The sequence below is a fragment of the Nerophis ophidion genome, linkage group LG05 (assembly GCF_033978795.1).
Source record: "Nerophis ophidion isolate RoL-2023_Sa linkage group LG05, RoL_Noph_v1.0, whole genome shotgun sequence".
Classification (NCBI taxonomy): Eukaryota; Metazoa; Chordata; class Actinopteri; order Syngnathiformes; family Syngnathidae; genus Nerophis; species Nerophis ophidion.
In genome coordinates, this window is record NC_084615.1 from 37,598,335 (window position 1) to 37,623,218 (window position 24,884).

The window sequence follows — 24,884 nt, forward strand, 5'->3', positions numbered from 1 at the left end:
CACACACTACAATCGTGCTTAAATGTGTCACCCAGAAGACATGTTTTAAATGTCATGGCAACGTGGCCAAAACCCATAAAGTTGTGTGTGTTTTGTAAGCTGTGTGAGAAATTGCAAGTAAGTCCCACCTATAGGAATCAAACAGGGCCGCCGTGTAGTATTTGTCAGAAAAATAATAGCACTCTGCTTGACACCCAAAAAGACAGCAGAAAGACTGTTTAGGGCTATGTTTACTAACACCAATGTCTTGATGCTGTTGTAGGTTGGATTGTTGTGTCTGGAGCTCTGTGGATGTCTGCACTTCCCCACTGCCCCCCACCTTAACCATCAGCCCAACGATCCTCGCCCACCTCCTGAGGCTGCAACCCCTCAAAAACTCCCTCGCCCTTCATGATGTACTGTTGTAGCACAACTGTGAATGTGAACCATAGATTCAGAAAACACTTGTGTGTGTGGGTGTGTGTGTAAATCAGTGTTAAACTTTACTTAATATATACTATGAGGGGGAGGGAAACAAATGTGTATTTAGATTCATTCTGGACTTCTGCATACAACCTGACTAGGAATGGTTTCTTTGCGCATTTGGGGGACAATGACTGTGTTGTTAATTAAATGTGGACTGTGTTTCGATGTGTGTACCTTCACTGGCCAACAATACCCCCTACTCTTTTATCGTCTAACTTTCTTGTCCCAACTAATACTGAGCTATCCTTGTTGTCCCAACTAACACTGAGCGATGTTTGTGTCATGGTTGTACCTCCAGTATGTCCGCTTAGCCCTCCATGCTCTTAATTGGTAACAAAAATACATGCAAATACGACTTTATCTACTGTGTTCTTCCTTTTTCTTAGAACTCAAATCAACATATGCATTTGAGACTATTTTTAACACTTAGTCTACATATTTTATTTATTTTGATGATGAAAAAATACCATATATTTTAGTTACATATTGAGGGAGAAGCATGACTTGAAAATAAAAAAAACTATCAGTCTGGTACAGTCAGTACAGTATTGAACAATAACATTGTTGTGTGGCGCCCTCTGCTGGTGTGGATGCATGGAGACAGGTCCTGCCTTCTTTGGTTTTTGCTCTCCAAACAGGTTTTTTAAGACATGCTTGCATCGATGCATGCAATTGGACGCCGTGCAGTACATTTGTTGACTGGGAAGACTCACTGTAAAGCCCTGAAGTATACATATGCTGGATGTTCCTCTGTGTTGTTTATTTCCCCAAAAAGTGACTGCATCTCAATCTCATTGTGGCATTTAACGTGTTGAAAAGGAAAATAAAAACGACAATGACATTTACATACAAAAAGAATGTGGATAAATGTTTGCTCAGTATTTTCTGTGACAGCTGTGTAGTTTTTCTGAGAATGGCCACCCCACTTCCTTCCTTCCTCCCTCCCTGTTCAACTTGCATGTGAGTCTCCCATATGAGATGCAATAAAATACAAATACAGTGACACAAACTACCCTCACGGCTCCTCACTTATCTGCATACAGTCTTGTCCGTTGGTTCATGAAACATTGCCATCTGTTAACTCCTATGACCCGGAACGTGTTGAATACTAAACACTATGTTGACCCATTTAGCGTAGTTTTAAAAGACCATGACCAGACTAAAGTTTTACCACAATGGTAAAACACATTGGAAGGTCTAAAACCAATGACCAACATTTGCAATAGTTTTAAGAATGCTTTTACACGGGTACTGTTGCGTTCTGACCCGTTCTTCCTTCGGTCAATGCCCCCAGGTTCTTTTATGACACATAAGCTGGTTTTAAATCAATCAGAGACAGAGGTTGCTCATTTTGATATTTTATAACCAAAGCGCTTTGGGAGATCAATCTAGATACAACATTTCAAAGGCACGGTCCAAATTGATCTAATCCTAAAAATGGCAGTTTCTCCCTCCTCACTCACTCTCACCCGCCCCTCTTCTTCTCCTCCCTACCTTGGACAGTTGAGATAATAGATTGTTATGGCTTCATTCCGACATTCCAAATTCAAGGTCTATGTAAAAGGCTCACACTTTAGCTGTTCTAAAATCTGACTAGGAAATAAAAAGACAACCAAATCCAACAGTACGCTTTGGCTCGTTTGAATTAAACTCTAGTTTACCCCTATAAACCCGCTTGGAAACATGGGGCCTTGAGCTGTGCAGCAAAATAAAGCAATAGACAGGTGTAAATACAGTGGTGCACAACAACGGAACTCCATAACATAATTTCTGTACACTGTTCATTTAAACCTAAAAGCGAAAAATAGGAGATACGGAAATCTGCTTTTAATTAGGCCAATATCATTTTTGGAGCAGACAAAAATCCTGACCAATCATCGTACTGTATAACTATTCAAAAGTGACAATTGGTCTTTTGTTTCTGCATGTACACTTAAACTTACGATGCTTTACCCCAGAGGTCTGACAAACTGACCAGGAGTGGAGAAAGAGAACAAAAGTTAAAAGCACCCTGTAATCTTTAATTTGTGTGGAATAAATGGACAAAATTGGTTTTACAAGAAGTCCTTTAAAACTGTCATTCAAACGGCCTTGCAGTGACTCAGGTCTCCATGGATCCAGTGGCAGATCTGGGCGTATTTTATAGGAGTTATCCTCACTGCCACATTAAAGTCCCTTTGCTCGCCGTCATCCACCTTCACCCACTGATGACCAGAGAACACCCCAATCACCTTCCGCTGCCACTTCCCTTTTCCACCGTCTTGTCTCAAGCGAATGTAAACACCGGCTCCCGTAGCACCCTGCCGAGCGTCACAATGCTGGTACATCAAATCGTCTGACTCCTTGGCCACCGAGCAAAAGCGGTAGACCACCTTCTCACCCCCAAGACTGGCCAGCAGATTTTTGTCATCGTCGTAGCCTGAAAAGTGGATCCGGGTTGGGAGAAGGGTTGGGGGCGCCACACCGATCTCCATGTACTTCTGTTTGACAGGTCGTCTGAGCTCCAGGAGAGCGTAGTTGTAGTCGGCAGCCAAGGAGGCAGTGGAGTTCTCGGAGCGCATCCAACCTTGAGGGATGTGCGTTTGCTTGATTCGTGTCCAGCGAAAGACAGGCTTCCTTTTTAGGCGACTGACTCTTGTCCTTCTTTGCCCCCCGTTTACCATGCCGCCTCGTTGCCCTCTGACTAAATCTCCATCAATGCTATGCTGATTTTCTTCATTGTCCATTTTTTTCCTGTTTACTTTCATAGCAGTCCTCGGTCGCCTCCTTCTTCTCCTACCCCCACTTTTATTTCTGAGTTGTAGCACTCCTACTTTTAGCTGTTGAGCACCATCCAGGTAAAAGCTGCCATCATGGATGCAGTGAGCCGCCGTCAGCACATGCTTTGGGGAGACTAGGACCCCTGAACAGCCGGTGGACAGGCGCACAGAGGTGGAGAAGGGGTAGTTGGTGATGAACTGTGAGTCTACAATGACAAAACGTCCATCGGGTCCGTAAACCTGCCGCTTCCGGCGAGCTGGAACGTTCTCAGGTGGTCTCATTGGGTTGAAACCCTGCAGTATGACATCAGTGCGTGTACACGTGCCATTCTCATACATGGTTTCGTAGCCTAGAATTCTCTCTTGTTCTTTCGGAGTTAAGTGCGGTAGGCGTCTTTGACATTCTATCCCGCATAGTGTCTCCACAGCCTTTCCATCTGCATCCTGCTGTGGGGTTCTGAACAAAGTTTTTGTTTGAAGTTCGGTGTGTTGATCCATTAGCATTGGAAGGTTCTGCTTGGTCCATTTGTGCAAATCGCTGCTTGCCGGGTAGAAAGCCGCACAAAGCAGTAGACAAATAAGTTCTAGGAAACCCATAGCTGGAAAAAACAAAAACTAAATGATAAATAGGGCAAAAAGACACGAATACAGAGAAATATTCCACATTGAGCAATACAATAAAAAAATAAAAATAAAATGGCCGCAACTACCGGTACAATGAAGATTGCATTTGTTTTGTTTGTTCTGAAAACAAACCTAATCTGTTCTGGTAGCGTGAATCACTGGTGTTACATGTCATGGATACAGTACATAACATACACAAATAAACTTTCAGCAGTGTTTCATTGCACTCCTAGTAGAAGGGTCTGAATATTCAGATTAGCCAGGTTTACGGAATTCAGCACTCTGATGATGAAACATGATGTTGCTAGAAACATACAGTTATGACAAAGTGCTGCTTTTAAACCATAGCCAGAAGATGCTGCCAAAATCAACATTGAAGCCCTCACCAAGGGGGCAAGCCTGTCTGCATTAACAACACTATTAATATGTAATACATGTGCCGAACAGCAAATTCACCTAATAATATGAACAAATAAATAAAATACAACAGAACTAAAATACATTTAACCATTATGCAGTTTATGACAACACATTTAGCATCATCAACATATGTACAAAATACCTAAAAGCTGAAATTCAGCAAAGACGCTTAATGCAAAAGGGTCAAGATTCAAAACCTACCTTGAATGCGCACAAACAGGAGCCAGTAAAAGTTTCTACGACTTAAAAGAAGCGTAGTTCAGCCGTTTCATCCCAATAGATATCCACTGTGCATCCCACTGTGATGAGGGGGTGGGAACAGTGATGTTTGGAGGGGTAGGCTGCATGTTGCTGAATGTTAATCACATACGGACATCACATTTTGGGTCCACATGGAAATAAGTCTTGATATTTTGGGGAGAATAAACACATTTTGTACAATGAAAGTGATGTTTATTCATGTTGTAATGTTTCATTCATTGGGTGGCAATTTAACTTTGTTATACATTTAGTTTGTTCTATTTATCAAACGTACTGAAGAAGAGGGGACATGAGTGGTTTTCATGTAACACTATGGTATACCAAAGGAGGCAACAGAGGGCCAGCCATGATGTTGGCTTTTAATATTTCCTTCTTTTTTATTTTTGATATTAGACCAAAATAGAGTTGGAGCATTTGTGGTTGAAAGTGTATTTTATTTCCCACGGAATTGTTTGTGAATCATGATTAACGATCATGTTTGACACTAAGCGGTGTTTTCCCTCAAATCCACTGAGTGTTGACTACAACAACCAAAAATGTTCAAATCAGAATGTCTGGTGAACATTTACACAGAAGGCTTCCTGTTTATTGTATCTTTTAGCAACCCATTTTAGTGATTGCTATCTCATATTGTCTAGTGTGTGTTTTGTTATCATATTAGAAAAGATTTATCGCCAGGTTATTGCCGGATTATTCTGTGGTTGTCTCTCCGCAGACATGAGGAAAACTAAATTAATGAAAAGACAGGATGAAAAGATTGAATAAATGTTTTGGTTGGAGCACATCCAGCAGACGAAATGAGAAATGTGTGTTTGTGTTGTTTTGACAGAGAGAGATGAACAAACAGGGGAGGAGGAAGACAGGATCTGACCTTATAATACTTGCACATAGACTATATTCAGCTGGACCTCTATTGAGCAAGTCTGTTAGCCATCATCCATCTGTCTAGCTTGCTATCATTCATCCATCTAGGCAGCTACAATTCACTATGTATCTACATTGTATAAATAATATGATTTTTGGCTGAACAGTACTGTAGTTTTTTATCACTGTTACAGCCCTCAGCTGCAGAGGAAACAACAACATTCATGGTTTTGACTTGTCTAGACAACAGTTAATACAAAGAAAACAGATAGATAGGTCAAGACTGACTACTACTCTTTTTTTGTGATTCACTCTTGCCTGCAGCTCCTCCGGGTTCTTTTAAAGCTCCTCCCCTTGATGCTTGAAAACCTGTCAAATAGTAATATAGTTAGTTGTCTATTTGGCATTATCTTGACACTTAATCAACAAAGGGGAGCGCTTCTGCAGCTGAACTATTACAAATCATTCAGATAGAAGTGCAAATAATCAATGTAAGCCTTTTTTTTTAGAATGAACAAACATGCTATTATTCCATTTGCATGAGGAGGACTTTTAATTGAATTGTTTTGTATCATTGCCTTGTGTAGCTCTGAAGTGTTTGCTGCTGTTGGTTTAGCTGCATTATTGTATGCATACGTGGTCCTTCATTTATGTTTACAGCCTTTTGTGTCCTGTATTTGTTCCAAGTCATGTAGTGATGATAACCGCCATCCTCCAACACTTCATTAAAGGATGTGTAGATGTACCCCATACAAAACATTAAGTGAAAACAGCTGTGTCTAACTGGGGATGGTCACATGAGACCGACAATTAATGTTGCTGCTGGCCAACTGTAATAAATGGACACTTTCCACGGAACGTAATAGATATACAGCCTATATATATATATATACATATATACATATATATTTATTTACATACATATTTATATGTGAACGACTCTTGTCGTTATCGTGTGAGTTGCGTGGACCACCCAGAAAGGGCATCTGGCTGAGTAGGTTTGACTCTTTTATTTTTTCAAATAAGAAAGCTTCTGTGTCGATCAGGTCGCTTTTCAGCTCCTTTTCCTCTGTTCATTCCGGTCGGCTTTTCAGCTGCCATTGTCGTGGTCTTCATCTGGGGCTCATTCTCGGACCGTTCTTGCTTCTTCTGGCACTGCTGCGTCTGTTGCGGACACTCCACCTTTTCTCTCCTGATCTTTCCTCCTTCTCCCATTTTATATACTGTGAGGAGATAGGCAGATTGTGAACTGGTGTGTGAGCCATGCACCTGATCTTGATTGCTGCGGCGTCACTTCCGGCACGCCCCGCCTCTTCGTTCTGTCGTATTCTCCGCCTCCTTGAGCAGGGCCAAAGCGTGTCCTGCCCCGCCGTCGGCTCCACCTCTCCACAGTCCTCCATCGCCAGACGCAAGCCGGGATTCCACCCGGCTGAGCGTACTCCCCCCTCCCTTTTTTGAAGGGGCTGGGAGTTAAAAAAACTGCCACGGCCACCTGTCTTCTCTTCTTTGTCCTCTTTGACCTTTTCTTTGTCTTCGTCTTCTTCTTTTTCTTCCAGCACCACCACTTTTTCCCCTTCTTCCTCTTCTTCATCTTCATCTTTTTGTGGAATTTCTTCTTCTTTTTCTTCCTCTTCTTCTTCTTTATAATTTTCTTGAATTTTTCAACTATTTCTTCTTCATAATTTTCTTGAATTTCTTCAACTATTTCTTCTTCATAATTTTTTTGAATTTCTTCAACTAATTCTTCTTCTTTATCATTTTCTTGAATTTCTTCACCTATTTCTTCTTCTTCTTTTTCTTCTTCTTCTTTATCATGTTATTGAATTTCTTCAACTATTTCTTCTTATTTATCATTTTCTTGAACTTCAACTTCTTATTCTTTAACTTCTTCTTCTTCTTTATCTTTAACTTCTTCTCATCTTTAACTTATTCTTCTTCTTCACCTTTAACTTCTTCTTCTTCAACTTCTTCTTCATCATCTTTTACTTCTTCTTTATCTTCAACTTCTTCTTCATCTTCAACTTCTTCTTCATCTTTGACTTCTTCTTCATCCTCTTTGACTTCTTCTTTGTCCTCTTTGACTTCTTCCTCTTCTTCTTCCTCTTCCTCCTCTTCTTTCACTTCTTCTTCTTCTTTTTTCTCTTGTTCTTCTTCTTTATCATACATTTCATCTTCATTGTAATCTTCATCATCATCGTAATCTTCATCATCAACGTATACTTCTTCAACGTAAACTTCTTCATTATAAACTTCTTCTTCATCTTCTTCTTCTTTACCATAAACTTGATTATCATCAACTTCTTCTTCAATGTACCTTTCTTGTACCTTCAATGTACCTAACTTTTTCATCATAATCTTCTTCCCCTTCAGCTGTATGTTTCACCGGCTGTGCATTTGTCTCCTCAGCAGGGGGCGCTTCTTTTGCAACGCTGCCTGCCTTCTTAAACATTCCAACCTACCCCCCCCCCCCCACCGTTTGGTCCGCCAGTGTTTGCAGGAGCCGGCAATTCTGAAGGCTGCTTTCCGCCAGCTCGGTGAACGCTGCGATGAGCGCCCAGAGGAAATCGTCCTCCCTTGCCACCGATGGTCCATCCGCGTTGGGCGCCATTTGTGAATGACTCTTGCCGTCATCGTGTGAGTTGCGTGGACCACCCATGAAGGACATCTGGCTGAGCAGGTTTGATTCTTTTATTTTTTCAAATAAGAAAGCTTCTGTATTGATCAGTTCGCTTTTCAACTCCTTCCCCGTTGCTCGTTCCGGTCGGCTTTTCAGCTGCCATTGTCGTGGTCTTTGTCTGGGGCTCATTCTCGGATCGTTTTTGCTTCTTTCGCCACTGCTGCGTCTGTTGCGGACACTCCACCTCTTCTCTCCTGATCTTTCCTCCTTCTCCCCTTTTATACACTGTGAGGAGATAGGCAGATTGTGAACCGGTGTGTGAGCCACGCACCTCATCTCGATTGCTGCGACGTCGCTCCTGGCACGCCCCGCCTCTTCGTTCTGTCGCATTCTCCGCCTCCTGGCCGCCATCTTGAGCAGGGCCAAAGCGTGTCCAGCCCCGCCGTCGGCCTGTCGGCTCTGCCTCTCCACAATATATATATATATATATATATATATATGTACTATATATGTATATGTATGTTTATACTTACATGTATATATATGTATATAAATATATACAGTATATGAATATGTATGTATGTATATTTATACAAGCATATTACTTGTATTTGTACTGAAAGCATTTACCCATACTGCTGTTGTTGTTGACCAACATTCAGAATGTGAGACTACGTAGGAGTGTTCACAGTGTTTGGGAATCTAGCCAAAAAGTCCTTTCTATCTTAAGAGACAGAAGGATATTATTTGGCCAACTTAATTCTGAAAGCACATTGACAAACACAACGCTTCCAAACATTTCTGTTTTGGATTGTGCATTTTGTTTTTTGTTCTAGTTTTGTAAGTACAATATATGAGATTATACCCACTACATAAGTTACTAAAGGCACACAATTTAGGTAAAAAAAACACTGAAAGTGTAGTAACATAAGAATAATGCAGCCATGCATGGCCGGCTCTACGCAGGGGCAAGAGGGGGCAGAGCCCCCTTAAATAAATGTCTTGCCCCCTCAAATCAAAATTTGAGAAAGCAAATTTGAATAAACTCACAAAATTACTACATTACAAGTTGACAAAATTATCTGCACTAGCGGAAAAATCTGCCGAAAAAGGGACACACACAATATAGTAGTGTCGGCTTCCCTCTAATCCCTCCTTCCGCTGTGCGTGTATTCAACATTCCACAGGCTGCGCAGCACACACACACCCGCACACACCCCTCAGCCCTCAGTAAACATCCAATCACTGTTGCAGTATGAAAGTAAAAGAAAAGGAAAAGTTGTCTACATTCATCATATACTTGCTAGGATGGGTGTATTTGTGTAGTCTTATCTGTCATAAACAGGTTTATCGTCGCAGACTTTCGGTGCTACGGAGTTCCTTTTTTTTTTTTTTTTACAACTTGACGAGAGCAGTGACAGCGAAGGCTCTGAGCAGCAGTGGTTTGGAAGGCAGAGAGCCTCCACTGTCTCTGTAACAAGCTACAAGTCATTTATGATGCTGTTAATGACGGTAAAAATGAAACATAAGGTATATATCCTGCTTAGCAGTCCTCCTCTGCTGTCCTCTGTTCAGAGCGGAGTCCCTAGCAACGGCCCGTTTTACTTAGCAACGGTCTGGCAATCGACTGCTGGAATTCTTTTTCTGTTGTTTTTCTTGTAATTCTACATAGTCAACCTTTAATGTTTCAATCTACATTTTGTAATAAACAAATTATAAGTTTCATTTGATATGACCAAGACACTTAAAAACAAAAACACTGCCGTTTTCATCAATTTACAAGGAAGTGGGCAACACACATACATTGGAGTGAATTAATTTTGTGCCCAGATGAGTGCCCACGTCCACTGCATGTGACAAACTGAAGACAAGTGACCTGTGTAAGACAGACCCCTACGTAAAGCCCCGCCCCAGGCTGTAGTCCTGTACTGTTGTTGTTTTTCTTCATGTAATCACAGCGGGTTTTTTCTGTTGTTGTTCAAGCTTACTTATTTTCTGCTCCAGCTTCCAGCAGCTCACAAAGAGAAAGTCAATGCTCTGTAATGCATCCATTTTTCAGAGCATTTAAAAAGTCTAGTCCTGCTCCTGCATGTAGTAGTAGCAATGATAATTTGAGATTCTTTTTTATCAGTATTCATCAGACTACCTTTCAGTTTTGTAAATATTGACTGTAGTGTGTGAAGTCCTACTTTGCAAGATGGCGGCGCCCGGACGGGCTGCGACACTGCGGTGCTCTTGCTAAAGATGGAACATTTGGCGGAAATGCCGGACAGTTCTACAGACTTCATGGCTGGCTCGCATCGTGGTCACTCCGTGATCACGTACGACCGCCAGACACTTCTGGATATGGACACATCGGGCCGTTTTGGACTGATAGACGCGGGCGTGCTAAACATGCTAACTAGCATGGGGATACATCGGCGGCTACATCCAGCGGCCTGTGAAGCAGCGGAGTCTAGTGGCAGCGGGGGCCGTCTACGGAGCAGACGCCAGCGGTGTGATCGGAAACGCGGATGTCGAGCGGGGCTAAAAACAAAGCAGAAGGCTAATCCCCACAGTACACCACTTCCCTCCACCCTGAAGACGGATTTAGATGGAAAATGCGAGACTACTGGTCTGGGTAAGGAGTCTGTTAAATTAGAACAAGTTTTTTCTGCTTTGAGTGTTTCAGAGTTGGACATGTGTTTTACTGAGGTGGCTAACTATGATGCGTGCAGTTTATCAAAGCAACAAACAAACAATCGGAAAATCCCCGTTACTGAGGAGGCTAACCATGATGCGTGCAGTTTATCAAAGCAACAATCAAACAATCGGAACATTCCCGTCGTATCAATTCCTAGATATGGTCGCAATTATACTGAATGCACTGGGCATAATAAACACAACATTATTAATATTGCTACTACGGATAATTTGATCAAAAATTCCCTAAAACAGCCCACTACCTATAATATAGGTTTTTTAAACATAAGATCATTGTCTCCCAAAACGTTGTTAGTTAATGATATCATCAGAGACAACAATCTTAACGTCATCGGTCTCAGTGAAACCTGGCTTAAACCAAACGACTTTTTTGCGCTAAATGAGGCATGTCCTCCTAACTTTACACATGCGCATATTGCCCGTCCGCTTAAAAAGGGTGGGGGGGTCGCACTAATATACAACGAAAACTTTAACCTTAGTCCTAACATAAATAATAAATATAAATCGTTTGAGGTGCTTACTATGAAGTCTGTCACACCGCTGCCTCTACACCTGGCCGTTATCTACCGCCCCCCAGGGCCCTGTTCGGACTTTATCAATGAATTCTCAGAGTTCGTTGCTGATCTAGTGACACACGCCGATAATATAATCATAATGGGGGACTTTAATATCCATATGAATACCCCATCGGACCCACCGTGCGTAGCGCTCCAGACTATAATTGATAGCTGTGGTCTCACACAAATAATAAATGAACCCACGCATCGCAACGGTAATACGATAGACCTAGTGCTTGTCAAGGGTATCACCGCTTCCAAAGTTACGATACTCCCGTATACTAAAGTATTGTCCGATCATTACCTTATAAAATTCGAGGTTCAGACGCATGTTCGTCAAACTAATAATAATAATAACTGCTATAGCAGCCGCAACATTAATACGGCCACAACGACAGCTCTTGCTGACCTACTGCCCTCGGTAATGGCACCATTCCCAAAGTATGTGGGCTCTATTGATAACCTCACTAACAACTTTAACGACGCCCTGCGCGAAACCATTGATAACATAGCACCGCTAAAGTTAAAAAAGGCTCCAAAAAAGCGCACCCCGTGGTTTACAGAAGAAACTAGAGCTCAGAAATTATTATGCAGAAAGCTGGAACGCAAATGGCGCACGACTAAACTTGAGGTGCACCATCAAGCATTTAGTGATGGTTTAATAACTTATAAACGCATGCTTACCTTAGCTAAAGCTAATTATTACTCAAATCTCATCCACCGCAATAAAAACGATCCTAAATTTTTGTTTAGTACGGTAGCATCGCTAACCCAACAAGGGACTCCTTCCAGTAGCTCCACCCACTCAGCTGATGACTTTATGCAATTCTTTAGTAAGAAAATTGAAGTCATTAGAAAGGAGATTAAAGACAATGCGTCCCAGCTACAACGGGGTTCTATTAACACTGACACGATTGTATATACGGCGGATACTGCCCTCCAAAATAGTTTCTCTCGTTTTGAGGAAATAACATTAGAGGAATTGTTACAACGTGTAAATGGAATAAAACAAACAACATGTTTACTTGACCCTCTTCCAGGGAAACTGATCAAGGAGCTCTTTGTATTATTAGGTCCATCAGTGCTAAATATTATAAACTTATCACTTTCCTCGGGCACTGTTCCCCTAGCATTCAAAAAAGCGGTTATTCATCCTCTTCTTAAAAGACCTAACCTCGATCCTGACCTCATGGTAAACTACCGACCGGTGTCTCACCTTCCCTTTATTTCAAAAATCCTCGAAAAAATTGTTGCGGAGCAGTTAAATGAACACTTAGCGTCTAACAATCTATGTGAAACCTTTCAATCCGGTTTCAGGGCAAATCCGACGGAGACAGCCCTCGCAAAAATGACTAATGATCTATTGCTAACGATGGATTCTGATGCGTCATCTATGTTGCTGCTCCTCGATCTTAGCGCTGCTTTCGATACCGTCGATCATAATATTTTATTAGAACGTATCAAAACACGAATTGGTATGTCAGACTTAGCCCTGTCTTGGTTTAACTCTTATCTTACTGATAGGATGCAGTGTGTCTCCCATAACAATGTGACCTCGGACTACGTTAAGGTAACGTGTGGAGTTCCCCAGGGTTCGGTCCTTGGCCCTGCACTCTTCAGCATCTACATGCTGCCGCTAGGTGACATCATACGCAAATACGGTGTTAGCTTTCACTGTTATGCTGATGACACCCAACTCTACATGCCCCTAAAGCTGACCAACACGCCGGATTGTAGTCAGCTGGAGGCGTGTCTTAATGAAATTAAACAATGGATGTCCGCTAACTTTTTGCAACTCAACGCCAAAAAAACGGAAATGCTGATTATCGGTCCTGCTAGACACCGACCTCTATTTAATAATACAACTCTAACATTTGACAACCAAACAATTAAACAAGGCGACACGGTAAAGAATCTGGGTATTATCTTCGACCCAACTCTCTCCTTTGAGGCACACATTAAAAGCGTTACTAAAACGGCCTTCTTTCATCTCCGTAATATCGCTAAAATTCGCTCCATTCTGTCCACTAAAGACGCTGAGATCATTATCCATGCGTTTGTTACGTCTCGCCTCGACTACTGTAACGTATTATTTTCGGGTCTCCCCATGTCTAGCATTAAAAGATTACAGTTGGTACAAAATGCGGCTGCTAGACTTTTGACAAGAACAAGAAAGTTTGATCACATTACGCCTGTACTGGCTCACCTGCACTGGCTTCCTGTGCACTTAAGATGTGACTTTAAGGTTTTACTACTTACGTATAAAATACTACACGGTCTAGCTCCATCCTATCTTGCCGATTGTATTGTACCATATGTCCCGGCAAGAAATCTGCGTTCAAAGGACTCCGGCTTGTTAGTGATTCCCAAAGCCCAAAAAAAGTCTGCGGGCTATAGAGCGTTTTCCGTTCGGGCTCCAGTACTCTGGAATGCCCTCCCGGTAACAGTTCGAGATGCCACCTCAGTAGAAGCATTTAAGTCTCACCTTAAAACTCATTTGTATACTGTAGCCTTTAAATAGACTCCCTTTTTAGACCAGTTGATCTGCTGTTTCTTTTCTTTTTCTTCTATGTCCCACTCTCCCCTGTGGAGGGGGTCCGGTCCGATCCGGTGGCCATGTACTGCTTGCCTGTGTATCGGCTGGGGACATCTCTGCGCTGCTGATCCGCCTCGACATCTCTGCGCTGCTGATCCGCCTCCGCTTGGGATGGTTTCCTGCTGGCTCCGCTGTGAACGGGACTCTCGCTGCTGAGTTGGACCCGCTTTGGACTGGACTCTCGCGACTATGTTGGATCCATTGTGGATTGAACTTTCACAGTATCATGTTAGACCCGCTCGACATCCATTGCTTTCCTCCTCTCTAAGGTTCTCATAATCATTATTGTCACAGACGTCCCACTGGATCATTATTGTCACCGATGTCCCACTGGGTGTGAGTTTTCCTTGCCCTTATGTGGGCCTACCGAGGATGTCGTGGTGGTTTGTGCAGCCCTTTGAGACACTAGTGATTTAGGGCTATATAAGTAAACATTGATTGATTGATTGATACTTTGGGTCAAAATGTATTTGAGAGTTAGGCCATCCAGTTACGATAAATGTTATGTTGTTGGTTTATAAAATCTGGATGAAGGATGTTTTATTTTATTTTATTCATTTATTTTTATTTTTATTTTTCAGTTTCCCCCCTGAGGGATTGCCACATTATTGTGGTCAGGGGGTTTGCGTGCCTCAGTGACCGTAAGAGCTATACCAGCAGGAGCTTAGTCTTCAGGTGGGACACCCAAGTTGGACAGGTCTGAAGGTAGAGGCCTGACAAAGTGCTATCCACTACTCCAGGTTGGGGTTGGACACATAGCTAAAGACCCATTTCAATGAAGAAAGCATCCATACTATAAGCACAGAAAAAAAAGTGCTGGAGCATGATGTGTACACATGATGCCCCCTTCACATTTCTGACTGCCCCCTCAGATAAGCCTGCCTAGAACCGCCCCTGCAGCCATATAACAATCAGGAGGCAACTTTATTTTTACTAGTAACTTATGAAATATGTTTCTTGTTGTAAGATAGAAAAAAATCTCGTATATCCGAGTGATATTTTAATTATTTTCATATGATTCCCCCAATTTCACAAAAATAATTAAAATATACATATATCTTTTGAAATTATCAAGCTTTAAGTTGATTTAGTGTAAAACTACAAAAGTTTTTTTTTTTAATTTTTTTTTACCAGCAATAGATTTCATTAGATTGTGCAGGTGTGCCAAATAATTTGTCAAAAATAACTCACCTATGAGGTCATCTTACATTAACATCTCCTGTACATGAGTTGTATTGAAAGGATGGATTAGAAAAATAGCATAAGATTGCAAGATTGATTTATTGGCGCAAACAAAAAAGAAGGATTGGGCCAAATAACGACCAGCTGCTGAGCTCAATTCTCAAATTCTAGCGTTCCCATGGTCGAATTTTGCCAAATCTGCCAAGAGGAAATGTGTGAGGAATGTTGCAACACTGCTGTGATGTTGCATTGCATTGTTGCATTGTCTGCCTTGAATGTAACTTTGGCTAGTTTGTCTGACCATTTTTTGTTTTAAATAGTTTCTTATGTTTGTCCAGAACTTTGGCAAACTGGCGTTGTTTCTAAACGTGCTATATAAAAGAGTCAATTAGATAAATAAACTGAACAGTTTAGCATGTATACGAGTGATTACATAGTCCATCTGGATGCACTGTACATACACACACATATCTTTCAGGACGGCGCCCTAAACAGGAAGAGTCTGTGATTATAAACTTGCAGCAATTATTTATGATACAACGGCAAAGAATGCCGTCTGATAAATAATTTTGATAACACACACGACATAAGGCCAGGAATGAACGTTTCAATTAACTGTACTCCCTTTTCGCACAAATCTGTGGCACGTAAAACAATATCTAAAAAGAGATTACAACCCCCAAAATGTAAACACACACACACGAACAGACGCCGACTCCTAGGCATTTGTTTCCACTTTTGCATCCTTTGTGAACATTAATCATTGGCGGGATGTCAAAACAAAGTTGGCTACTTTAGTGTAGCTCAAGGGTCCCCAAACTTTTTGACCCCGGGCCCACGTTGGGTTAAAAGAATTTAGATGGGGGCCGGACTATCTGTATATCTATTTCCTTCCTGCCCCGGTCCGGCTGTGCCAAACACTAAATATATTCAGCTGGGATAGGCTCCAGCATCCCCGTAACCCAGAGAGGGACAAGCGGTAGAAAATGGATGGGGTGAATGGGGAAATATTTAATAAAGTCAAATACAAATAAAGCAACAATAAGTATCCCACACTTATCTTTTGTAAAGTAAAAATCTCCAGTGGATATTGTTACAACTATTCTTTGTTCAATTTTTGGGTGTTTTTCCTTTGTTTTTGGTTTCACTTCCTGTTCTGCGCTCTTATTTGGATTTCACTTCCTGGTTTTTTTTGTATTTTGTTGCAGTAGTTTCTGAGCGCTTCCCTCCTCACCTGCGGGTTGTTTGTATTGATTATCTCACCTGGTGTTAATGAGCACCATAGGGCTATTTAAATCAGTCTCCCTTAGTTGTGGGATCATTGTCTATGGATGATAAAGTTGGTTGATATTCTTCTTTTTGTTACACTTATAGTTGTAACACTCTCCATGAGGCCTACAGTGACTTTTCAGATTATAAAATCTGAATCCCTGTCCATTTTGGATTCCCAGCTCCCCAAGACTCAATTTCCTACATTTCCTGTTTCCCTGCCTTCGCTGACGTCATGGGTCAACCGTCAAAAGTTCATCCCTTGAGCTCGAGACAGCGCCCGGAATCTGCTCCTTGAGGGGGGGACTAAGACTGGCAGCTGTGCGACTGGTGTGGCACAGCTCCTTCCACTGAGGTCCGCCTCTTCACCAGCGGGGGCGCCATCAGCTTTGTCTTCAGATCCACTTCTTGTTCCAACTCTCCAACCAACAAATGACCCTGCGCAGAAGCACAGCGTAGCGTGGATAGACAATTTGTACCGGAGGGTGCTGATGGAGCTGGAGGATCCACTTCTTGTGACAACACCGCCAGCAGCCAAGCTTGCTCCTACTTCAAAGTCTGCTCAAACCAAGCTCGCTCCAGCTTCGAGGCCCGCTCAAGCAAATATTGCCCCGGTTTCAACACTGGCTACTCCAGTGGGTCTGACGCCACCAGTTACTTCAGTGAGTCAGCAGACGCCACCAACTACTTCAGTGGGTCTACATTCGCCATCGCTGCCTCCAGCTATTCGAATTGGGCCACAGACGCCGCCTTGGGGGGTATCGTTTAGACCTGTAGGTCACGCCGTTCTTTGATTCGTTCTTGGGTGTTTTTCCTGGGTTTTTGGCTTCACTTCTTGTTTTGCGCTCTAAGTTTATTTCCACTTCCTGTTATGTTTGTAGTCTGTTGCAGTAGCTTTACTCTGCTTCTAAGCGCTTCCCTCCTCACCTGCGAGTTGTTTGTATTGATTATCTCACCTGGTGTTAATGAGCAATAGAGGGTTATTCAAACCAGTCCCCCATAGTTGTTGGTTGTGGGATCAGTAGCCATGTGTACATGGACAACATTTTAATAAAAGTTATCATCATTCGGATTAGAATTTTACTGTGTACATGGACCCTGAAAAAAATTATCTGATTATAATGTGCATTTTCATGCATCACACCTTAAATCGGAATACTTAGATATGCGCAGAACCTAACAAACGGAATGTGTGATTTTATTTGTGCTATGGCGCTATCTTTTGAAGAAGCAGTGGATTTTTTTTTCCGTTCTCTACTTTTGCTTTGCCTCTCTTTTTGAAATGGAGCTTTTCTGTGCTTTTATTGTTGTGGTTATGTACGGGTTGTGGCGCGTCCTCATGTTACAACTTTGTATGTGTTTGAGGCGAGCAGTTAGCGGTTGGAGTAGCTGTATTGTTGTGGATAAAACAGCTCCTTAGGTATTATTTCATTGTTACACCAAGTCATGACACTCCAGACCAGGGGTAGGGAACCTAAGGCTCGCGAGCCAGATGTGGCTCTTTTGATGACTGCATCTGGCTCTCGGATAAATCTAAGCTGACATTGCTTAACACGATAAGTAATGAATAATTCCACTTGTAATCACAGGGTTAAAAATATTGTTCAAAATATAAAAAATTCTCTTGCATTTTTAATCCATCCATCCGTTTTTTTGTACCGTTCCTGTTCAAGAAGTTGCGTTTATAGTAAGAAGTTACTTATTTATTATTGGTTAGTGTGGGGCTTGCCCTCCTGGGGGTTCCTCAGACCACCAAGCACTGACATGAGAGCCTGTTTAAGGGTTACAATATTGTTTTTGTTTTTTTTCAATAAGTCTCTTAGTTGCTTTCCAGCAATTGTCTTTTTCTCTTTCGTTCTCGCTCACACTCTGGCTCCAGCCCCAACCCCGTCTCTCCTCCTGGCTGCTGCTTATAACAGAGCGACAGTCGATTAGATAACAAGGCCCAGGTGGGCCATCTACGCACCTGTCGCTGATTTCGAGGCCGGTCCTGGCAACTCCCTGCTTCGCTGCAGGCCCGCAGGCCACGCCCCCTCCACAGTTAGTTTCAGAATAACAATGTTATGACAAAGAATAAGATACCTGTTATACTCTAGAAATGTTGGTCTTACTTAAAAATGCACACGTTTAGTTGTGTTCAGTGTTAAAAAAAATAATTATATGGCTCTTACGGAAATACATTTTAAAATATTTGTATTCTTGGCTCTCTCAGCCAAAAAGGTTCCCGACCCCTGCTCCAGACCATGCTTTTGTTTTTGCTAGTAATGTTTTAAAACAACAAACTCAACAGAATATAACACGGGGGAGACAGCAGCAAGACAATTGCTTCATTCCGAGACTATCTAATTTAGTCCGCACTCCACCATCAAAGTATAGGTGACATCAAAGACATGCGCAGTACATATAATTTTAGCCCGAATTTCGGAAGATGTCTTTTCAGGCGCTACAATTCTAATGATTTTCGGCATAAATCAGCCGTCTCAAGCGGAATTAAATTTTGATCCGAACGTGTGTGCTCGGGTCAGAATATTTCAAATGGCGCGTTTACATGAAGCATTTTTAGTACGGTTAGGCTTTTGATCCGATTAAATGTGTCCATGTGCACATAGCTAGTGTCTATGGATGCTGAGATTACGAACTCGGTTGGTGGTACTTTGAGATTTTTGTTTTTTGTTACACTTATAGTTGTAAAGCTCACTCTGACGCACTATTTTTAATGCAAAGCTTTCCCTTTGCTTTTTTGTGCAATGACCAGTGTGCACTCTATTTTTGTTTAGTATTTTTCACATTAAATATTCTTTACTGGTACGCTGCCTGCTGTCCTCTGTCTCTTGAGGTCACAACCCTCAACTACAAAGAGCATACCTGACAGATATGGGCATCTACCTCAACAATATGATTTGCCTGAGTGGCTGGACAGGACAGATATAAGAAAAAAAACAATAACTATTTTTTTGAACTTGGGAAGATACACGGGTCGGATTGTGGACACTGGCGGGCTAGATCGAGCCCGTGAGCCGCAGTTTGGGGGCCATTGGTGTAGCTTTTTGCTAAAGAGGACAGTTGTATGCTGTTGCATATTCTATAGCTAGATTAAAAATAATAATAATAATAATAATAATCATGCATGTGTAAAAAAAATTATAAAAAGTATTTAGTGATTCAAAGCAAGGTCAACAAAATACCATCTGACTTTGACCAAAGTATACGCCTCTAAAGCAGCACAAAACCTCAAGTTCGGACCACAATCATGTGATACGTCATCATACAGCTGATAGCATCATGCTTTCATTGGAATGTCATAAGAAAAAGTTAGACCAGACTACATTCCCATTTTTAAGTTTTGCAAGGGTAAACTTCTTTCTACACTTGCCACAGTCACTTAAGAATTCAAAATGATGAAAGTTTATACGCGACAGTCACACCAATCAGTCAAGTCTTCAGCCATATATCTAGCTGTCACCACACAGTCAACCCATCTAAGTATAGCTCTCGTCCATCGATCTAGTGAGTTTTGGTCTACCCATTTATAATCCATCCAGCTAGTTAGCTATCCTCAAACCAAGCTATCCATTTTTGGATTATTTGTAATCCAATTATTTCCAATTATAAAATTGGATTGTGTTTAGATTTAAGAGTGACCACTAAATAGAAACTGGGTGCTGTTGCTATGCCGACAAAATAATATGATCTTGTCTAAAAACAAAAAAACAACAAAAGGAAAGAAAATAAGTGGTAAATAATTGATGCAAAGAGGTTGGGATGAGTCACAAAAAAGCAACCTGCCTTCCAGACCAACATGTCAGCACTTTTTGAAAAACAAAGGCCTGTATCATGACTCTGAGTCACATGTAAACAATCTTTGAACATGAGGTACATTCTTACCAACTAGATTATAATTTGCTGCACTCAAGGACACCGAATGCTGTCTAGCAGGCACAGCTGTGCAAACACATGCGCTCATGTTTAATTAAAACAACATTAACGAATATGAACTAAAGGCTGCTGCAGAAAAACAGCGTCACCAAGAGGGCAGTCTGCAATGCAATGGGTTAAGAGTAGGTCTCCAGCAGATGGCGCTGTAGCTCCTTTGAGCAGTTGACCTTTGTAAGGAAAGATGCCCTTTAGCCTGGTTAGACAAAGTCCATTATTCTCAGACTTGACATGGTGGGCTGCATTAGATCAGGTTATGTTTTTGAGACTTTAAAGTAACTATAAGCTCAATCTGCTGCACCGCTATTTTAGCAAATACAGATTTCCTGTTTTGTTCTACATCCTGATGTAGGCGGGCCTGAACAAACAGATATCATTTCAAGCCGAGATCTCATTTGACAAACATATAAGGTATCAATAAGGTCTCCACATCTTTGACCGCGAGTCAATACAGGAAACAGAGCCACAGATGTACTCTCTGTTGCTAATGACTGCTCTGCAAAAGAGCAACAGCAATGGAGGGCTGTGAGCGAGCTTTTTATTAAGAAACCGTTTCCACACATTGGACAAAGCGGCGTGAACGTATTTGCTCACTCACACAGCAAGAGAGCGAGAGTGCTGCAGTGTGGCTTACGCAGCACGGCACGTCAGCGAATCTCATTAGTTGGTTTGGAAGAGTTTAGTGGGGGCTTACACCACTGAGAGTACTCCTCAAGGTGGATCGTGGTCAGCAAAGGCCACTGAGCAAAGTTAGGGTTAGAACTGATGGGAAGTTTGCAAAAAGATATTTGACTAGATGATCATACTGAGGATATTATTAGATGACAATGACCAAGTAAATATAAGAACGTTTTTTCTTGGATATCTTTGGACATTCCAACACCAACATTGATCATAATGATCCCAAGTCATGCGGTTCTTCCAAAAAAACGATTTAACAAGCCGTGATATACATGGCAGGCAAGTAGTTGGCGATGTGGCTTCGTGCATGTCCTCAGTTTGTCAGAGTTTTTGTTCAGCTAAGTAAAGTACAACCAAGAAAAAGTATGATCTTATTGAAGGAAAACTGCACCTGTTTTTTCAATTTTGCCTATCATTCACAGTCCTTATGTAAGACAAGAACACATATGTTTTTCTTTTTTAAAGTGGAACATTATCACAATTTCAAAAGGGTTAAAACCAATAAAAATCAGTTCCCAGTGGCTTATTTTATTTTTTGAATTTTTTTTCAAAATATTACCCGTCCCAGAATATCCCTAAAAAAAGCTTTAAAGTGCCTTTTTTTCGCTCTCTCGAAGCCACTGTTCATTTTCCTGTGACGTCATCCAGTGCTGCCAATACAAACAAACAATGGCGGATACCACAGCAAGACATAGCGTCATTAGCTCGGATTCAGACTCGGATTTCAGCGGCTTAAGCGTTTCAACAGATTACGAATGTATTGAAACGGATGGTTGGAGTTTGGAGGCAGATAGCGAAAACGAAATTGAAGAAGAAACTGAAGCTATTGAGCGAATAGCTATTGATGCTATTCGGCCATGTGCAGACCAATGATCGGAAGTTTCGCATCTTGTGACACTGGATCAACTTAAATCCGTCGATTGGTAAGTGTTTGTTTGGCATTAAATGTGGGTGGAAGGAAACGCTGGATGTAAATATAATTTCAAATTTACATATAGCTAGCCTAAATAGCATGTTAGCATCGATTAGCTGGCAGTCATGCCGCGACCAAATATGTCTGATTAGCATATACTGTAAGTCAACAACATCAACAAAACTCACCTTTGTGATTTAGTTGACTTTATCATTGGAAATGCATCTGCAGGTTATCCATACATCTCTGTGCCATGTCTGCCTTAGCATCGCCGGTAAAATGTGCAGACACTCTGGTATTCAATGGGGGTCTGGCGGTAGATTTCTTTGCCTTTATCGTTGGAAAGGCATCTGCTTTGAGTGTCGCAGGGTATCCACACAATCTTGCCATCTCTGTAGTAGCATAGGTTTTGTCTGCAAAGTGTGCGGAACAAACAACTGACCATTTCGTCGGCTTTTCCCACACCATCGTATTTTGAACGAATTGTGTCCAATTTCTTGCCACATTCACATCTTTAGGGAACTTGTTTCCCTCCCTGTTAGTGTTGTTACACCCTCCAACAACACACCGACGAGGCATGATGTCTCCAAGGTTCTAGAAAATAGTCGAAAAAAACGGAAAATATCAGAGCTGAGAGCCGGTGTTTGTAATTTGTTTGAGAAAATGAAAATGGCGGCTTTATTACCTAGGTGACGTCACGTTCTGACGTCATCGCGCCGAGAGCGATAAACAGAAAGACGTTTAATTCGCCAAAATTCATTCATTTAGAGTTCGGAAATCGGTTAAAAAAAATATATGGTCTTTTTTCTGCAACATCAAGGTATATATTGACGCTTACATAGGTCTGGTGATAATGTTCCCCTTTAAATACATTCATTTTAAGTGAATGCGCTCAAAAGTCAGCTTACAAACGAGCCTATGGGAGTCGCTCCATTCTGCCTATAAAAGCCCTCAAAAAACATCCAAACACTTCCATCAAGGGTTTATATACAAGCTGTAAGTATTTATGTTATGTAGTAACAGACACATTTATAAAAACATTTAATATTTTTATATTTTGATCATTTTAAGCATTTGCGGCACATTCATTTCAAAAACCGCATAACAAAGTTCACTTTTATTTGCCACCTCAACACTGATTTGTACTCACTGCAGACTTCATGAGAGTCAACATACATATTAAAACATAATTTACTGTACGAAGGTCTGCTCTCATTAGGATGCTGACTGACTGTTGGCTTGTTATATTCCAATTTAAAATGAAAAATTATTCATAATCCTCGCGAAGAAAAGGGGGGTGGAACTCAGGGTCCTTTTGTGTTGTTTTCGCCATTTTCAGGTCTAGATTGGCTGTCATAGTGTACCAACTTATCTAATTACATCCTCGTCCTCCAACTATTCAGGTGAGGGGCATGATTTATGATCTTCAATAAACTTTCACGAGCAGGGAACCGAGGAAGCAGCTGACAACTCGATGATGTAAACATAGGCACATACGCTATCACGTTGCCGCTATAAATGGATCGTCTGTGTTGGCACTTATAAAACCAAAATAACTAATACTTAGTTAATATTCAAGTCACGATATGTAAATCGAGTATTGTAGGCACTTTTTGCTCCATAAATGCAGTTCCCGTTTAAGTTTACTTTTATTCCAGTCCAAGCTATGATACACAAAGCAAAGTTTTTTTGATAAAATATTCAACATTACTTTTATCATGGACGACAAAGTGGAGGGGTAAGAAAATATAAGTAGCAGCATAGTAGAAAGTTACGTACAAGTTTCACTTTGGCATCTCTTTGCACATAGCTGTGGTGCGTTCAAAGACCCTTGATTAAAGTTAGAAACAGAGGCCTCACTATAGCTTTTAAAGACAGAAGGAGACTTGACTCCCAGGAGATGCAATGATATGATCATAATAAAAATTATGTATTATTATGATTCGTATTATCCACAAATAATCTTATATGTATCAACTAATCTCAACTTTACATTCCAAATTAAAGGAAAACTTAAATTTATAATTACGTTTAAGTAAATAATGACAGGTTAAATAATTTTCAAAGTCATATTCCGATCACTTTATTTTGAATTTATTAACAATTTTTGGTAAAAAAAAATAAAAATGTATTTTTATCTTTTATGTAAACAAAGGTTTGTATAGATAAGGTATAGATATGTTAGAAAGTCAAAAACTTAATAAAGGTTTTTGCATCTTTTTTTAAAAGCCGGTTTCAGCCAAATGTATTGCCTTTTTTTAGTCTTGTGCATGGTGGCCCAGAATTAGATAGATAGATAGATAGATAGATAGATAGATAGACAGACGGACGGACGGACGGACGGACGGACGGACGGACGGACGGATAGATAGTACTTTATTCATTCCTTCAGGAGAGTTCCTTCAGGAAAATTTAAATTTTCAGCACAATCCCATTCAAGATCAGACAAACATTACAGGGAGACAGAACAGGATCTCTGACGGGTCTGCCGGCTTCCAGCGCCCCTTACAGAAAAGGTGAGATACAGGGAAACAAGTGGTGGGAATGGGAGAAAAAAATAGAAGATTAAAATAAAATTCAAAATATATATATATATATATATGTATATGTATATGTATATATATATATATATATATATATATATATATATGTATATGTATGTATGAAATACTTGACTTTCAGTGAATTCTAGCTATATATATTTATTTTATTATATATATAAATAAAATAAATAGTTGAATTTCCGATGGCACCTATCAAATACACAGTATTTGATAGGTGCCGTCTGTACTGTGGTTGCTGGTTACAAAAACAACAACAACAACACTTACCTTTCTCTATTTGAGTAACCTTTGTTCTGCCACTTGCGTATTGGCGAGTGATCTCCGAATCCGGGAACATCTTTCACGGATTTGTTGTAGACATCCGCAAATGAGAACGGGATGTTGCTTCCAGATATCAGCATAGCCATCTTTGTCCCAGCATAAGATACACCATCGGGTCTCCATTTTGCGAGGTGGGCCATAATACTGGGTTGTGA

At 41.0% G+C, this 24,884-nt stretch overlaps 2 protein-coding genes across 2 annotated transcripts in view; one reads left to right on the top strand and one right to left on the bottom strand.

Moving 5' to 3' along the window:
* The window catches only part of snap91b (synaptosome associated protein 91b), a 57,171-nt gene extending 55,697 nt beyond the window's left edge, over positions 1-1,474 (top strand). The window contains exon 25 of the mRNA XM_061900774.1: positions 263-1,474. The gene's annotated coding sequence lies outside the window, so the exon portion shown is untranslated. The remainder of the gene's footprint in view (positions 1-262) is intronic.
* Positions 1,475-2,465: 991 nt separating this feature from the next.
* On the bottom strand, positions 2,466-4,625 carry LOC133553032 (inactive serine protease 35-like). Its single transcript, XM_061900773.1, has 2 exons — positions 4,470-4,625; positions 2,466-3,823 (listed from the first exon to the last, which is right to left on the bottom strand). The coding sequence occupies exon 2, from the start codon at positions 3,819-3,821 to the stop codon at positions 2,547-2,549; it is 1,275 nt and encodes a 424-aa protein (XP_061756757.1). The 5' UTR covers positions 3,822-3,823; positions 4,470-4,625; the 3' UTR covers positions 2,466-2,546.
* Between the last annotated feature and the right edge of the window lie 20,259 nt (positions 4,626-24,884).